The 19609-nt window shown below is 28.8% G+C and overlaps 1 protein-coding gene across 1 annotated transcript in view; it reads right to left on the bottom strand.

The window, feature by feature from the left end:
* LOC111627929 (ATP-binding cassette sub-family E member 1) overlaps window positions 1-19609 on the bottom strand; it is a 53367-nt gene that overhangs the window by 31840 nt on the left and 1918 nt on the right. The window contains exons 2-5 of the mRNA XM_023371616.1: window positions 12206-12348; window positions 9893-9978; window positions 8335-8432; window positions 1701-1818 (exon numbers count right to left, since the gene is read on the bottom strand). Coding sequence (XP_023227384.1) covers window positions 1701-1818; window positions 8335-8432; window positions 9893-9978; window positions 12206-12314 — 411 coding nt within the window. The 5' untranslated portion in view covers window positions 12315-12348. The remainder of the gene's footprint in view (window positions 1-1700; window positions 1819-8334; window positions 8433-9892; window positions 9979-12205; window positions 12349-19609) is intronic.

Here is a 19609-nt window from a genome sequence, read left to right as displayed (position 1 = left end):
GTCGCGAAACAATTCAATAAGATTTTCTTCTTCTGCAGCATTAAATTCAGATGGAGCAATGGCATTAAATGGTTTTTGAATCCACGCAAATTTATCGATATTATAATTTTGAAAATATTTCTCAAACCAGGTGGACAGTCTGTGATAAATGTTCTTAAAAAATATTAGAGTTCACACCTCGAGAGAAATCAATTCCATTAGAAGTCAAACACTGTTGCAACAAAAGGAAACATCCTTTCCTCCATCTCCATTTTTCTTTTCCATAGTTTTAATTGTTTTATAAAAGCTGAAATTTTCTCAATCGACTTTAGAAGGTGCGTGTTGCTTCTCTGCAGGGAGAGATTCAAAGCATTCAGTTTTTAAAAAAATCACATAAGTATGCTAGTTTTACCAAAAAGTCTTCATTCACAAAATTTTTGGCATACATGAGGTCTTCTTCTTTAAGAAAAATATGTAATAAATTTCCTATCGCAGTTCAAACGTACGAGACAAAACGTTACCTCGAAAGAAGTAATGTTTTGTCTCGCTCGCTCGTGGTATTGTTTTGTAATTTCTCGAAGTGCTGTAGTACAACAAAGACGTGTGCTCGGATCAATATCCTCTCACAGTTTTTTGAAAATCTTGCCTTCAACGGCCGTTTTTATAAAGTTTACTACATGTACTACATATTCTGGTTCAATGCAGAACTCAGATATTCTGATGCGAGTGCTTCTCTGTGCAATGGGTCCAGAATTCATCAGAGTCTTTGCTTCGAAAAAGTGCTTGCAATCCTCCATAACATCCGGACATAGAACGAGAACTATCAGTAAAGATACCAATGCATTTGATCCGAATTATTTTCGGAAATAAAAATATCAAGGATCTCGAAGTCATACCGTCGATAAGTTATTCAGACGACATGATTTTTTAAGACAGTTATAAACGTTGTTTCACAACTTTTGAAGTGTTATAAGTGTACTTCCCTTGCTCTGTTTCATTGCACTAAACTAAGCTGTTCTACACCGCTTATTTCTGTGTTAGGCGGTAACGTGCATTGGTGAAAAGGAAGAATGGTGGTGCCTGGAGAAAGGAAACAACTGAAGTCTGATATTAGTACTTTTGTTTATTTTTACTTTTTGTAAAATAAAGTAATAAAATGTATTTTATTTATTCTTTATAATTCTCCCAGTAATTATTATTTTTACATCATTTTTTTTTAAAATTTTGTGTACAAACACCGTATACAAAACTTGAAGCATGTAAGTGAAAATAATAATGAGAATAAACAAAGTTTTACTCAAACTAGTAACTAACTAAATGCGGATCAAAGGCAAACCAAACAAATCTGGANGAACCGTGTCAGAGTGAATCCGTGCTATAAGAGTATCGTGTTATACGGGGGATGGTACCAATTCTCGAACCGTGTTAGAGTGAATCCGTGCTATAGAAGTGCCGTGTTATACGGGGGTTACCTGTACATTCTTTAACAAAAAAACAGGTATTTTACAGAAATTCTTATATTCTGTAAACATCTGATATTGTTTTATCAATAACTTGGATAAATTCTAAGAATTTTAATGATTTTAAACAATAATTAGGCAATAAATTTTAAAAAAATTGAAATAAATTTTTCAAAATTTCCAAAAATATTTGGTTTTAGTAGAACAAATTAATTTGCATTGAAAATAAACACAGAAAACTAAAGTACCAAGTAATCTTACATTATAACGTCCAAGATTTGGTTTCAATTTTCCTGCTAAAATTTTCAGAGCTGTTGATTTTCCTATACCATTGGTTCCAACTAAACCCAATACTTCTCCAGGTCTAGGTGTTGGTAACCTAAAAATATTTAGTAATGATAATAAAATTAGAGAATTCATTCTGATAATATGTACTATTATTTTTTTTAACATTTGACTTATATGCAAAGTGTGTATAAAAAATAATGAGGCTGATGCTATAAAAACTTTTATTAACAATTGAACTACAAATCAATATTATTCCTTCAAAGTAGTTCCAATGGAAAACCACACACTGATGGAGACATTGCTCCCCCTTCCAGTTGTAGTGCTAGAAGTCATCATCTGACAATATATTCAGCTGATGTCGTTGACATGACCTCGATGACATTGTGTACTATTAATCCCAAATAATAATATTAATACCATAAATCCTCCAATAAATTCTGGGTCTCTTTAAACATTGGCTATTTAGTTTCAATTGCTAGATGTCAAGTTTCATTAAATTCCTACAAGCAGCTCATGAAGCTGTGTTCTTCTGTACATGCTGTGGTAATTTTCCCATGGAAACATTTGAAAAATGTTTTTACTACAACATGGGGTGCAACTAAAGTATATGGTAAATATGAGTAGGCTCATATTCCTATATTTTGTTTTAAACTCTGCATTTCAGACAGATTAGTGAACTAGATGTCAATCAGAATAGCAACCAAGAGGTCTTACAGTGTTGCATTCAAATCGAACACAGTTGCAAACACAAAAGAATACTCTGGTTCTTCTCCAGAGTATTCTTTTGTGTTTGCATGAGCCTCAAATTTCCATGCTGCATGGAAATTCAAGGCTCATCCAAAGTGAATTCTATAAATGGAGGAACAAGCATGACCCTCTTAATGCTAACAAGAATAATTATGAAGTAAAGAAGCCAAAAGAAGAAAGGTGTAAATCATAAAACTTTCAGATGGATGGTGTTGCACAAAGCAAGAGAAATCTTCATTCAGTTAGATGAAAGTGATAAATAAAACATGGTATTCACAGATAACAGAGGGGTGACTAGAAAAATTCATGAAACATGAATACAACAATAACATTATAACTACATTTATGGTAGTAATATTGTTGTGTAATGGAGTAATGTAGCAGTACACTTTTCTATTAAATAAAAAATGAAAATTTCTTGTGAATTACCTGCAGTTTTCATTATTTGAGAGAGAGAATGGGTGGGGAAAACCAAAGTGGTGGTGGTGATGGTTTTAGAAAGAAGACTGGACTGCTTTTTTTTCTTTTTTTATCAGTAGTTTGGATATGAAATTCTGCAAAAATGGAATAGATGCTCGGGGCTAAGTATATTCTGTCCAATAGACAACCAGAGTCTATTAGAGAATTTACAATAATTATTATTAAAATAATAAATTAATAATACTTATTTTTCAATTGATCTCACTAACACTTTATTCATTTTTGTCCAGCTCAACCATAGTAACAAAACTTTCACTTTTACACTGGAAAATTATTTATATCGGTAACTGTTACAAAACAGTTATAATTTTCCAGCTTAAAGATGAAAGTTTTGTTTTTACTACTTATACTATTATTGATTAAAATTGTATACAGGTAACCCCCGTATAACACGGTAGTTACGTTCCAAAAAATTGCCGTGTTATAAGAATCCGCGTTATGCAAAACAAAGAACTAGTACGAAAAGAAGGGTTAGGTTCCAAAAATTAAAAAACAATCTACTATATTTTCATAATTAAGATAAATATCTTTTTCAATAAATAAAAACACAGTCAATTCCAAAAAATTTTTGTTAAAACTTTGGTCGATCACCTTTTATTTCCGTTAAAATTCCAGGATAAACTTCAGCAACCGGACCTTCCTTTTTAGGCTACACGGTTGCCTATAAACAGTCCTTTAAAATACAGAAATAGTCCAATAAAACCTTGTAAAAAAGTTGTAAAAAATTGGAGTTGGTGATCTTTCGACGTCTTTAAGTTTTCNAAAAAAATATATGTTGTTGTATGAAATATCTGATGATGTGCACTGATTAATGTTGACAGACGTCAAAATCATCAAAAAAACAATATGGCGTCATCATTGTAACTTAATACGCTCGCTTACACCATCTATTAGCAAACAGCAGATTTAAGCTTATACACCTGGTACATAGATGGACACATTGCTCTCACTCCCAATACTGCAACTAGGATTAAGAGCAATGTTTCCATTAGTGTATAGTTTTCCAATGGAACTGCTTTGAAGGGAATAATATTGATTTGTTTCAATTGTTAATAAAATATTTTATAGCAACAGTCTCATTACTTTTTAGATATACTCCATATATATTATAAATTAATTATTTTTGATTGTTGATTGTCATTACAGTAACAAACAATCCTTTAACAACTAAACCAGGGATGGGCAACCCACAGTAATATTTTTTGCAGCCCACGTAAAAATGAATAAATATATCAATTTCCTAGCTTAAGGAAGTATGCAACAAAAATTCAAAAGTTATTTCCTACAACTTATGTATTTGAATAGTTTTTCCGCAATGAATTTAGTAAAAATAAATAAAAAAAAAACTGGCTAACAGACACATCGAAACTAATTTAAAGCTAACAGTGACTAATATTTAACCAAATATTTCCGATATATTATGTTTACATCAGTTCCAGAAGCTAAATTAAGTATATCTATGCTAATTTATAATTATATATGAATAAATAATTGTGATTTACCAACATTTTTTTCCCTGTTTTCTCTTGTATGCAGCCCACATCAGTTCAAAAGTTTTGAAATGCAGCCCTTAGAAAAAGGTTGCCCATCCCCTGAACTAAACAATCCTGGGAAAAATTTTGATTATTAATAAAACAACTAAAGAAATAAAAGACAAGATTTGTGATATGTTAAAAACAAGGATTGAACTAAAATGTAACAGTCAGACCAATGGAATATAAAAGATATTACATCTAAACTAGATAAAATTTGTGATAATACAATGTTAAAAGAATTAAGAATTAATGAATTTAAAATAAAAAAATTTGATTAAACACAGTATGTAAAGATAATTACTAATGTAAAAGCAATTGTCTGTATGTGAAAATTCCTTATAACTCCTTCAATTTTTGTCCAATCCAGATGAAATTTTGGTTATATTCATTTTATGTTCTGATGAAAAATATAGGCTACTTATTTTACAAAAATAATAGAGCTATAGAATAAACATTTTATAGATTTCAGATCAGTGATTGCACTTGCATTGCAGTGATATCAGTGACCATGTGACATTCATGCTTGATGAAGAAATTTCCCTTAAGTTGCATTTTTAAATATTTTGGCAAATGGTGTATTTTAAACTTACTTCATTAAATTTAAAATTTAAACTTTAAAAAACAACAGCCACATCATATCACTTCTATAACAAAATTTTTAAAAATGTTTCTGACCACATGACATTCTACTATCCAATCAGAAGTAATGACCTAAAGACCCTGTTATTTAGAAAGTGTTATCACTAATTTAACTAACATATATACAATTCATCTTTGTTTTAGCAATTCGAAATTTAAAAAACTCACTATTTTGTTGAAAAAAATTTGCCTAGGGGAAAGCGTAAGAGTAAAATTGATCAGATAAATTCTAGATCTAAAAGAATAAAAACTGAGACCTCTGAAGACTGCAAAGTCCAACTTGAGCAACATTGAGTAACAATGGCTTTATCAAAGGCTGAGAAACAGAATCACAACGTCAAGTTCAACTTGAAATTCTTCTCAATTCTTCAATATCTATTTTCTCATAAAAAATATTCCATCATGCTTGATGGTAGAATTTCTAGTAGAAATAATAGTCTTGTAATAAGTAAATATTGGTTAAATTATAAAAAATGGATAAATATAGTAGGTCCATTTTTAGAAACCAATGAATTAGAAATAGTAAAAGCTAATAAATCAAAACAGCTTGTTTTAGTTTCTAAGAATTGGGTTCATGATAAAAAAACAGGAGTTTGTAAGTAAATTATATTAAAATTATGAAGTGCAAAATGACAAATGTATTTTATCTTCACAAAAATAAATAGTTTAATACAATAAAAGCAGTCCATGAAGTATGTTTCAGATAATTAAAATTATCATCATTAATTTCAATAATCAATAATAAATAAATAACTGGAAAAACTGAAAAGCCATTTCAAGACAGCATTGAATAGGAGTACTTTAATAACAATCAATCAGTACATTACAACCTGACAGAAAATCATTTAAAATATTCAAAAAGCTATAGATTAAACAGCCATCAAAACATTTTAATAGGTTTAAGTTTTATTCTTAAGTTTCAGTAATGTATTAAGTCATATGATACTCAGAAAATTTTCTCAGTATCATATGACTTAATAATACTTAACATGAAAATAAACAAATAGTAAATACCACATAGTACTATATTAACTCTTCAAATAGCACTTAACGCAGACATTTGAGGAAGTTTTTGTAACCTTATTTTTTTCTGAATTAATTTATTAAACATTTTATAAACAGAATTATATAAAACTTAAAATTATAATAAATTTAATTCCAACTATTAGTTCATTTTTAAATTAAGAAATAATTATCATCAAAACAAAATTATTATTATTTTTTATTTCTATAATAAGATACTGAATTTTTCAAATGACAAAATAATATGCATTTTCAATATTAAAATAGACTAAAAATTCAAATATTCAATGCAGATTAATGTATTAAAAATACTATTCTTAGAGCTAGTTACATGAGTTACCATTTAATCTACAAAATAATTATCTGTGGAATAAATTTAACCTTGTCATTTATCTAAAGAATAAGTTACACTCAATGCACAAGTTGCTTTGACTCGACAGATAGCTATCATCCAGTTAATTAACTAAAATAATTACTATTGCCCAATTGTTTCCAAAAGAAATAACAAACAAGATGGAGAAGAAAAACAAATCTATAAGTGAAGGCATGAAGTGGAATGAAGTATAAACAAAAATATATATTAAATTTGGTAGATACTATCTACAATATTTTGATACATATACTTTATGAGAAATGATTAATTATTTAATATACAGGGTCTTTATAATTAAAGTTCCACTTTAAAATGGTTATAAAAGGTAAACAACTGGACAAAATGTTATAAAACTTGGTAATAGTTTACAGGAAGTCATGGGATTTTATTTCCCCCCTCAAAAAAAAAAAAAAAAAATAGTTCAAAAACTTATCATCAGCGGGGACTGACACTATGCAATATTGTTAAATGAAATAAGACAAGATGACATCAGTTGAAAATGTTTTTAACTGTTTCTAAAACATGTTACAAAGCATGATCAATGTGGCATCCACCATTTTCTGAAAGCAAGTTAAATCACATTACTGTGTTCTCAACAGTAGCTCTTAGAATATCATGAAGAATGTTAGACATGTAAGTGTATCACATTTTTCAATTCTACAAAATTGTTCATTTTCATTTTCAGCCAATGTCTTCATGTCATGTTGTCATCAAATTTTTTTATTTTAAATTCATTAATTCTTAATTCTTTTAACATTGTATTATCACAAATTTTATCTATTATCATTTTATCATTTAGCAATAAAATAAATTAAAATAACTTACTGGAATATAAATACTTAAAATAATCAAACACCTTAGTACTTCCAGCAATGAAGTATTTAATTTAGCAACGAAGTATTTCATTTAACAATATTGCATACAAGCACCATTCCCCACTGGTGGTGAGTTTTTGAATTATTTTTTGGGGGAAGGAAATAAAATCCCATGGATTTCCTTTAAACTATTATCAAATTTCATAACATTTTGTCCAGCAGTTTTTCTTTTATGGTCATTTGAAAGTGGAACTTTAATTGTAAAGACCCTGTATTATAATTATTATTTAAAATGAAGTTTGCTTAACTCTGACAACTGACATAAAACTTTAGCCTTTTAAATCAAAATCGATTCTTAAAATTTGAAACTGCTATACAACATTTAAGGTTCTCTTTTTAAAAATATTCTACCATTAAGAAAAACTTCATTTAAATAGTCAAAATAAAGTTTATCCATATCAAAATCAGAGCAAGTCAGTCAACTTGGACTAATCTACAGAATAAATTTTAACCACTCACAATCAACCTGTTAATTTAAATACAGTTTATTCCAAAGATTTACATTCTTATAATACTTTGAGGGTAATTCTGTAGATTAAAGTACTGTACATTTAACTTAGCAATTAAAATTCAGCCCTAACTCTGGCCCTTAATGATTTTTAAATTTTAATAATTTAATATTACATTTTATAAATAATTTTAAATTAATAAAATGACTAAATCCATTTTAATAATTAATCAAGACATACTTCTGTAAGAATTCAGATTAATGAAATAATAATTTACAAATCTGCTAATTCAAAAAATTTAGAACACAAAATTTATTACAAATATCTCATTTTGAACATGTCTTAAATAATTCACATTAATGATTTTTAGCATAATTTTGCATAGATGTCAGATAAAATATTAAATCACTCCAATGTGAAAATTTTTACACTTTTAAAATATATTAAATATCTTTTCAAATTTTATTTATTTATAAACAAACCAACCTGTGTAATTTAAAAGAATTTTGACTATATCTGTGGGTTGTATCTTTTTCCAAATTACTAGGAAGATTAATAATTGATATAGCTTCAAAAGGACATTTCTGAAAAAAATAAAAAATATTTTAATTATTAATTTTACAAAAACTAAAATAGCTGTTTGAAAGGATGAGGATACTAACTCCAACCATGAGCAAAAATATACACAATTTTGCTTGTCATAGTGAAACTTATCCCCATCCAGTATAAAAACATTTCTGAAAATAACTTTTCAGCGGACACTCTTTCATTAATTTCTGATTCTTTTTTTCACATTATTAATGGAAATATTTTTGTAAATTAAATTTTGGTCAGGAGAACTGATGTCATTTTCTTTTGAATAAAATAACAAAATAAACAAGATCATCTCTTACAGATAGAAAAAAAAAATTAAAAATTACATTTGATTAAATCTAATCAACTTAACTTGCATTCAGAAATGAATACCTCACTAAGAAGGTATTTACACAAAAAATGCTGTATACCAAGAGATTTGATAAGTTTTATAATAATATACCTTTTATGTAAATAAATTTATTTGCTTCTTTATTTTCTTTATCTATTTGTAATTGAACAATTTTTTACAGCAAATATTTTGCTGGGTACAGCTAGTACATACAAATTCTGCTTATTAGAATTCATAAGTACAGAATTCTACTCCCTTTCATGAAAATCATTTAACTATATAGTATAATTACATTTATTTAAATTATTATTATTTCATTAAAAAATGCATTTTCCTACTTTTACTAAAAAGTGATTTAAATTCAAAATATAATTCTTGGCTATCAAATCAATTATAAATTTTATTTATGTATTACATATATATTTCAAATTAATTACAATTAAAGTATTAAGTTAATACTATAAAATATATTATTATTATTCACTAATTTTATTCATATATTTTCTGACTTAATCATAGATAAATTTTATACTCTCAATACATTTCAAGTTATTCTTAGTATTGTTTTGTAATAGTAGAGTTACTGGCTAAACCTCGAAAAAAACCTTTTAAAATGCAGCAATTTTATTATCTTTTTGAATGTTTTTAGTCATTTTCAACGACCTTTCTCAAGAATAACAAAAATCAACTGAAAACATTTGAAAACATAATAAAACAGCTGCATTTTAAAAGGTTTTTTGAGGTTTAGTTGTTTTTACGAAGTGCAGTTTAGAGAAGAGTTACTGACTTAACTCTAAGCTCAAAAAATTTCTTTCTTCTATGTAACTGGAGAGAAAACTGTTTTACCCTTCAGATTATGAGAGGAATTTGTGTAACAAAAGCAGTCAAACAACTTACCCTTTAGCTGATTTTGTCTTGAATGAATTAATGTGATTTTGGCCAATCTCAAGTTTAAAAAGTTAAACTGATGAAACTGCACTGATAACATCTCAGTACTTCCCTAGTATTTTTCCACAAAGCAATATTTATATTACACATTTCCTTTATTTTAATTCAGCCTCAATTTTTTCTATACTATATTTAACATCCAATTATTTCTGATCATAAATTACACTATACCTTTACACATATACCACATCCTATACAAAGTTCTTCAGAGATAGCTGCAATCTTGTCATTTGGAGTTACTTCGATACATAATTTACCTGAAATAAATTTTTAAAATTTTAATCTTATATTTATGAATCTATAATTAAAACAATGTTAAAATGAAATTTAAGATTTCACAAGAGAGAGATATAAAAAATTATGATTTATGAAAGTGCATTATATAAAAATTCACAGATTAAGAAAATTATTCTGTAGTAATATATTAAACCTTGGAATACATTCCTCAAACGCATAATTATCCATGTAACACATTTTCAACTAATATTATACAGATATATTAAAAATTGAAAAAATTTATAGAATAAGGTACCTAAATTAAATTTTGATGTTTTTAAGAATTCTCAAAAAACTGTTCTTTTTGCATGAAATTTGTTAAGAAATGAGTAAAGTGTAAATATTAAATATGCTTGATTAAACTGCATATTATAGAAAGGAGACAATCCAAATCCATAATTGATAAGCATAATAAAACACTTAATTAAAAAAGTATATATGATACCTTATTCCATAAAACTTCTCAATTAAATTTTTCATAATTAATTACATATGATAAAATGAAGTGAAATTTACCTATGAATATTTTATGTAAAAACTTATTTTCTGAAAAACTTGAAAAGAAAGTTATCTGTAAAATATAGTTCAAAAAACACTGATAATATGCAAATATTAATGCAATTTAAATTGATATTACTTCTTGAACTAATAACAATTTTTACTGCACTTGAACTAAGCTATTTACATACTGCATTTTATGCATTACATTTATCATGTGATCAAAAATAAAAATGACTACTGTCTAAATTTTTTTTTATCATTTGTGTTATTTCTACTTTATATATCAAATAAATAATAATAATAAAAGTAAATGCTTAAAATAATCTTGAAAAAATTTCAATGTTGATAATATCTAATGATATGGGTTCAATAGTTAATTTGTTCAGCTCATATTCACTGTAAAGAAGAACTTTACATTGAAAAATACATGCATTTATTTTATTAATATTTACTTTTTTTTATTACAGATTATAAAAAATTAAGATAGTTTAGCTCAAAAATAAAACTAATTCTTAATTTTATTTTATTATTTAAATAGATAATGTAAGTGTTTAAATTTATTCATGTTAAAAAAATTATGCAAAAAGTCTTTTAGTTAACATGTAATATTAAAAAAAGCAAGAATTCAGAGTAGAGGTGAGCAACAGGTTGTTCTAATAATCGCAAAAAAAAATTAATCATTAGATGACACACAAGTACCAGAACATGTGTTTGTCCTGTTAAGGATACAATGTTAAGGATACAATGGTAGAGTGGCAAAGGGTACAATGTTAAGTGTACACTTAACATTGTACCCTTTGCCACTCCACCATACCTGAACTATGGAACCTTTCTTAAATCTCTCTCTTCAATGGCATTATCTACAAGAGCTTTAATTTAATACCTGAACCATATTTAGACCCAACCATTCATTCAAACTAAGTCTTACAAACTCAAACCCTCTTTAAATTAATATGTAGATTTCATTTTGCTTATTTTATAATTACATCTATAATGAACTGCTAAAATAAACAGGAAACAAATGAAATGCTTAAGACAATATCCTCTAACATATACTAGTGTTGTGTTTTTAACAGCCACTAAGACATGCAGTTTATATGAACATTTCATTTCTGTTCTAGCAATATTTCATGGTATACACACTGATATGTTATCTACAAAAAAAGTTACAGTAATTTAACTAAAATGATATACGATTTAATTTTGAAATAATCCTGAGAAAAGTATGTATGAGAATTGGTTTTGTTCTTGATGAATAGGCACTGTCAATTATTCTAAAATATTATGTTTCTTCACAAAGATTATTATCTAATAAACTTAAATTATTATCTATTAAAAAGCTTCTTGTCTTTATTACTAATTTTACAAAATAATACTCATAGTTAACTAGAACTAATGAATCAGACTTTTAAACCTGATTCATTAATTCTAGTTAACTATTATTTTGTAAAATTTAATTATTAAAAATAAGAAAAACAAAATTGTTACTAAAATTTAAATATTGGTTAGGTGTAATTGACTTGTCTAGTTTTGCTAAAGATTACAACTGTATTTATTTTGCTATGGGTTGTGCCAAATTGTATTCAGGACTTAGATAACTTATGATAAATTAATTCATACAATAAACAAATTAACTGCTTGATTCACTACCTTAATTAATCAAATCACATCTGAAACAATTTAATAATACAGTCAAAAATATCTTACCCATTCTAACAACTGGACAAGATTTCTTACATTCCTGTTTACATCGTTTTGGCTTACACTTGTCACTATTAACTATTGCAATTCGAGTTAATTTATCCTGTGTTGCCATTTTTCTAATATTTCTTTATCAAAGAATGTCAAAACTATAAGAAACAATAAAAACTGAATTATTGAATTATATAAAATTAAAATATATACATGTAATTTAATTTGTTATGCATTATAATTAACTATAATTTGATTCTTTCTTGCAGATAAGTTTAAATCAATTCTAATAAAAAAAAACTTAATTGATACAGGGTCCAGCAGGAAAATAAGTGATCCTAATAGATGTTTATTAATTTTGGAATATTTATTAACAAATTTTCATGTGCAAGATTTCAAACAACATAGTTTGTCTTTCATGTTTTGAAGATGACATCATTGCAAGTGATCCTCATTCATGTGCAAACTCCCTTCAGCTCTTCAAAATGTTTCATGCATAGAACAGTGCAACATATTCTCAAGTATGTTACTGATTGCATGACAAATTTTTGCCACAAAAATTTCAATATTTTGTGGACAAAAAGCATGATATATGATCATCCATCTCATATATGGAAACAGATTTAAAAAGTCATTGGAAACTGATAAACAGAAATGGTTATTTTGTCACCTGGCTTGTTCATCTGGTAAATTGACATGTCAAAATATTTAAATTGTAAAGCTTCATTCCCATTAGTGGAAGAGTAATACAGAAATAAAGATCAGAAATATTTTCTTATTTCTGTAGCATAGTATTTCTGCTTGCAACAGTAAAAAGTTAAAATATTTTTTCACATGTTTTTCTGGATAGAGTCCAGAAAAACATGTGAAAAAAATATTTTAACTTTTTACTGTTGCAAGCAGAAATGGTCCACCAGTGGCCAAGTGGCTCCATTCCCTGAACATCAGGAGCTCAGTTGTGGGTTTGCACCTCACCTGGGCCATTAGTCTCGAGTTTTTCGTGTTGTACTCGAACTGACATCATCGAACTCACTCGTGTTACTATGACTCACATAATCGGTAGTCTCGAGGTAGACCCTTCGAGTGAACTCGAAAGGCGAGCGGAAGTAGGTCATATTCACTTGTTTACGTTTGTCGATAAGCATGATGGGATTATTTACAATGCATCTGGGTTTGCGACTATAATGATTCGACCAATCAACTTAACTGTAACAAGTTGTAAACAAATCAACGCGAATTAGTTTACACGTGCTACAGTTAAAAGTTGTCTTGTGGCAATATAGTACGCAGAAACAAAATGAAAACCTCGAATGTTTTATTTTAAAAAATAAGCGAAGAACAAAAAGAAATATTAGTAACATATATAGAAAATAATAAGAAAATGAACAGCGGAAAATTCGACAACGAATTTACAAGAAAAAGACAATTCGCTTTGTGGAGAGAATTACTTGAAAAATTAATTGCGTGTGTTGAACCTAAAAAATCCGTTATGTAATGGAAAATGTATTTAAACTTAATCCTTTCTTCATATAGTTTTCTTCCTTGATCTATTTCTTAAATTGTTTTGTCTATTAAGATTATTTATTAATCAGAACTTAACACTTCTGATTAATAAATAATCTTAATGTAGTGTCTATGCTTTTAATAATCTATACATATAATTTACTATCATTTTAATACTCTTTTTCGATGAATTAGATACTTCTTTTTATTTTTAGAAAAATTTGCTGTATACATTTATCAATTATGAATTAAAGTTTTTTTTATTAGTATTGACTTGACACGAAAAGAAATGTCATCTACTCGTGGTCGAAAAATTCGTTGCCTTCTCAAACAACGTCTTTCGGCTCTTTCTAACTCTTCGATAGCGATAAGAATTGCGTATCCGTCAGCCATTTTTACTTTCGTGTAGCGATCTCACATGCTCGACTCAACGTGAGTAGCAACTCGCATGGTGAGATGGGAAAGCACGTGAGTTAGAACTCGAGACTACCAATATGACGTCAGTGTGTGAGATGGTACCACATGACACCTTCAACACGTTGGGAGTTGTAACACGAAAAACTAGAGACTAAGGCCCCAGGATGGGCTAACCACATGGAGTTTTCTGTGTTTTCTCCACGTCTGTAATGCCTGAATAGGGGCCCATTACCCTTAAAAAGACCTCTCTAAAGGCACCCCCCCTAGGCAGATCACCCAAATGTTGTATTGCCATAACTTAGCAAACAATAACAGGAAGTTGCTAGCCAATAAAAATGAAGACTGTTCTGATATTTACAGACCAACAAGGCAGATACAACAAAACAAAATATTCACTGCTTACAAGGAAATGAAAATATACTGCTATATTAGAAAGCTTCCTGATAATTTAACTTTTAAACTGATACATAAAAGGTTAGGAATTTAAAGTATTTATGCACTTTATGTCAAAAATTTACTAATGAATTAACAAGAAAACAACTTGCTAGTGCTTTATACACACATTATCAGACAGTATTAAAATATTTTTTATAATGCAAGTACTTTCAACAATATAAAATTGTCATCAGGTTAGTGAACAGCTCGAATTTGGAACAGAACACACTATGTGCAGTACAACATTCTCAACATTTAAACATTTCAAATTCACAACAGAATTTGAGGCTTGCAAGTACAAGAAAAAACAAAATCTTAAAACTGCACATAGTAACAATCTGTTACAAATTCAAGATGTTCAACCAGCTGCCTGATGACAATGATTTTGTATCATTGAAAGTACTGTACTTGCATTATAAAAAAGATTTTAATACTGCCTGACATTGTGTGTATCTAGTATAATATTTGGTGAAGTTTAACATTGCTATTGCTTTCAACAATGTATTGATACAATCTTCAGGCTAGTTCAATCAAATGCTGAACACCATCATTACAAATTTATTTCATTTTTGAAACAATTCTAGAATGGAATACAGAATTTCAAACAGCCAACTTTAACACATAAAATCTGATTATTTTTTGAGCTAGGTTTTAAATTTTAACATACAAATACTAATGAAATGCACAATACAAGATTAAATTGTTACAGTGCTTGAATCTTTATAAATTATAACTAGCTACACTTACAAAAATAAAACATGTATACCATAGCGTATAAGTATAAAACTGGAGCTAATAAAAGATATTCAGAAGGTTGTTAACACCTATGCTGTTCACTATTGTCTTGAATAGTGAGATTGATGAGTCAAGCAAATGACATGGCTACAGAGGCTTATGATTGTGATATGCAGTCTCCCAAATGAACAAAATGCTATGTTCCATACACAAACAGAGAAAAAGACATCCAACAACAAAGGTTCACTGCCAGGCTCCAGAACTCCACACAATTCCATGATTATTGTCTTGAGTTCATGGTTTGTCTGTCATGTTTGATATCATCCTGATGCTCCATTAACCTAGTTGAAAAGCATCCTAGACTTTGCTCCAATGTACAGAATTGTGATAGCATCAGAACCTGATCTTAACAGAATTTGGTAAATCCCCAATCTCTCGAGAATAGTGTGTGGATCTCTATCATTACATACCACCCTCTGTAAAGAGCTGTGGTTTGATGGGTAGATAGTACTCATATTTTTCAAATAAGAAAATAATTGAGTCATCCCAGTTTTGGAACTCCACATACCTAAAATGCCCATGGAGCTTGCCTTCAGAACTTATCACAAATTTGATTTGCCCCTTAATTATTCCTATCATATGTTTCCAGCAATCTCAGTATTTAAATGCAGCCACTAGTCTTTATAATATAGAGTGTATTTATTTCCTTCCTCTCAATTTCTTGTAAATAAAATGGAATTTATTAAGACTGTAATTACAAAAATTGGTAATAGTATGCACAAGTTTCCAGATTGTGTTTTTGAATTCTGCCACATGAGGGTGTATGTCTTAGCAACCATTAATATACTACTAGTTGTTAGTTTAGGTCTGCAATTTTTAGTTTTTCATTGGTGTCATGCCTTATAAAACCAGTTCAGGTAGATATTATGCAGTGGTTGGCTGTGATAATGGCCTGTGTGTTCTTTATAAGTGGTTTGAAAGCTGTACGCATAATGTACAATATACAAAAACATGATGCATTGAGATTGTCCATGTATTCAACCAACCATTCAATAGATTCATTTCCATGTGATAAAAATTAAGAAGAGAATGGGTAACCAGCCATCCATGTACGTACAGTACATCTAGCTAGATAAATAACTTTGCCATCATAAGACACAATGTCCATATAAAATGATTACTTGAAAATAGGGTTTGTGACGGATCTACATTTGTCTTAAGGACATAAGTGTTTTGTGACAATTAATTAATTAAAATGTCACCTATTTTACCACTTGAAAAATAATTATAAGAGTCAAAACTTCTATTAATAAGCATTTCTTGGTAATCATCGGTTTTATTTTTAATATTCAAATATAGCTGAATATTCCAAAAGGTGGCATTCTCTCATGTCATTATTCCAAGATTTTATAGTACTAATTGATGAAAATAAATTTAAAAATACAAGTTTGTAGAAGAAACTATGCAAAAATCCAAATTTTGCATTAGACTTAATTCTATAATATTCTGTGAATATTTTGGACTATTTTATGAATTAAATGGTGATATAAATATTTCCTGACAGATGATAACAGTGGAATATTAGTAAAATTACAAAAGCAAATTTTGCCAATTATTTTCTAGAAATAAAAAAAATAGGATTGACGTTTTCTTAATTTTACTTTAAATTTTTACCAGTTTTAAAAGATATTTCTCCACAATGCATATAGCACACTTTTTTTTACATTAAAAAACTTTAAATTTGTGTAAAAACAATTGAAAATGCTCTTTATAATTTAAGATATAAAAACCCTTACAATTACTAACAAAGTGGACGTTATGAACAAATTTCTATTAGTAATTTCAAAATCAATTATATTTTCAATTCTATAATTTTGCAGTTCCATAGTTCTTCAGTATCTTAATGGTGGCACAATGAGATGCTACAGTATGGGAAAATACATGAACCTTCTCTGATAACATGTGTATACATCATCATCAGGCTAGGAACTTTAAAACTGTTTTCTCAATGATCATCTTGGTTAAAATGTGTACAAATGTTTCCATCCTACATCTAGGGCATGTTACTTTACACCTCAACTCACCTGTTTAACTCTAAATTCTGAAAACATTTTCTATTCATGTACATAAAGACGATTGTTTTTACCCTTCAGGCTATAAGAAGAACTAGTATAAAAAAAAATCTGTCAAATAGCTTTTCCATCAGACATCAATTTCATTTTGAATGAATAAAGCCAATTTTGGGTTTAATGAGTTAGAAACATGGATACTATCTATTCATCAAACCACAGCTCTTTAAGAGGGCGGTATGTAATCATAGAAATCCATTCTCAAAAGATTGGGGATTTACCAAATTCTGTTAAGACAAGGTTCTGCTGCTACCACAATTCTGTACATTGGAGCAATGTCTAGGATGCTTTTCAACTAGGTTAATGGAGCATCAGGATGATATCAAGCATGACAGACAAACCATGAACTCAAGACAATAATCATGGAATTGAGTGGAGTTCTGGAGTCTGGAACCTTTGTGGTTCACTGCCAGGCTCCAGGTTGGATGTCTTTTTCTCTGTTTGTGTATGGAACAGCATTTTGTTCATTTGGAAGACCCTGCATATCACAATCAAAAACCCCATAGCAATTCTATCTGCTGGACCCATCAATTTCACTCTTCATGGAAGAAATGAAACAGCTTAGATATTAACAATGTTCACTTTCCCTCTTCTTATCCCCCTCTGAATATCTTTTATTACCTGCAGTTTCATATTTGTACACTAGAGTACACCATATCTTAGTTTTGTAAGTTTAGCTAGTTATAATTTATAGTGGTTCATGTTCTCTAATACCCTATTCACACTGTATATTTTAAGCCAGCCTAAATGACTAACGGAACTGACTTAACATTAAACAGGTTTAACTACCAACAACCGGCTCAGCTTAAATTGCTTTCTCAAAGAAGCTTAAGTCACTTCAAGCTTTCCTTGAGGTCCGCCACAAGTTCAAAAATAATGGCGGAAGCAGATGTACAAATGTTCGAACAAACGAAACTCTTCTCTGATAGCATGTATACACTGCTTCAGTACAAAAAGTTTAAATAATAATAATAATAATAATATAAATTTCTGTCAAGAATCCATTCTTATCACAGTTCTATCACTAAAGTGATATAAACATTGAGAGAATTGTGCTGCCAACGACAACAACATCACTAATAATAAATGTTAATAATTCTTAACTAACGTCTTATGCATTTTAAATAAGTTATTTATATTTTAAATTTCTAAATATAAATTAATTTATCATGATTTATCAAAAATAAGCAAAAGTTTGATTTTATTTAAAATGTAATATTGAGTATACCGGCTTGAGGGCTAAGTGAATAATTCACTTTAATTACTTAGTGTGAACAAGTAGTTAATCTTGTTTTCGGAAATGCGACTTAACTTAATTTTGCTTAAACCTTAATCCTGCTTAAAATGTACAGTGTGAATAGGGTATAACAATTTAATGCAGATAAAAACGCTCTAATTTTGAAATTATCCCAGCAGACTGATGAAAATCCAGAAAAACAAATGTTTTCAGTCTACATCTAAGACCTGCTAACAATTTAATCTTGCATTGTGCATTTAGCTAAAGTTTTATTCAGGGATCGCACTGCATAGTACCAAAATTACACTTGGCAATATTTTTATTAAAGTGGTAATAGTTTGCTTATTTCAGCATTCAGCATAAAATTGAATCACAAAGCATACTTCAGTAAAAACAGAATGTCTACTCCCATGCACCACACATGTAGCAATTTCATGACATCAAACAGCAGTTTGGACAGAAAAGTAGGAAGTGATGTTGAGAACTGAAGACAGTTTTCATGCAATGCCACAAACATTTCCAGAGTGGGGATTTTTTATCGATGACAGAAAATATGGGAATATTTTGGGGTGACTTTTTTCACTTTGATATATTTTCAGTAGACTAAAACAAAAAATTTGACATGACAGAACATGTAAAATACTATTTGAACATTGTGATCAAATGTGTTATTTGGAATTACAGTAGAGCCTCGATTATCCGACCCCCGATTAACCGACCCCTCAGTTAACCGACCGTCCTAGTCGGCAAATTTCAAATGTCCGCTAGTGATGTGGCGTTACAATATTTGGCTATGTCTTGGCTACTTTAATATTACGTGTTTTAGCTGGCAACACTCATTCGACCATGAAAGGGAGCCAGTATTTAAACGAGGCTTAATTTTCTAATTTTTAACAATACAATAGCGACGATTATTATTTTAAAAAATTTTTGTTAGGCTTAACATCGATGAAAATTCAACGC

This window comes from Centruroides sculpturatus, unplaced genomic scaffold (genome assembly GCF_000671375.1).
Source record: "Centruroides sculpturatus isolate CEXI.00-Female unplaced genomic scaffold, Cexi_2.0 scaffold230, whole genome shotgun sequence".
In the NCBI taxonomy this organism is placed as follows: domain Eukaryota; kingdom Metazoa; phylum Arthropoda; class Arachnida; order Scorpiones; family Buthidae; genus Centruroides; species Centruroides sculpturatus.
This window is presented reverse-complemented; position numbering and strand designations above follow the sequence as displayed.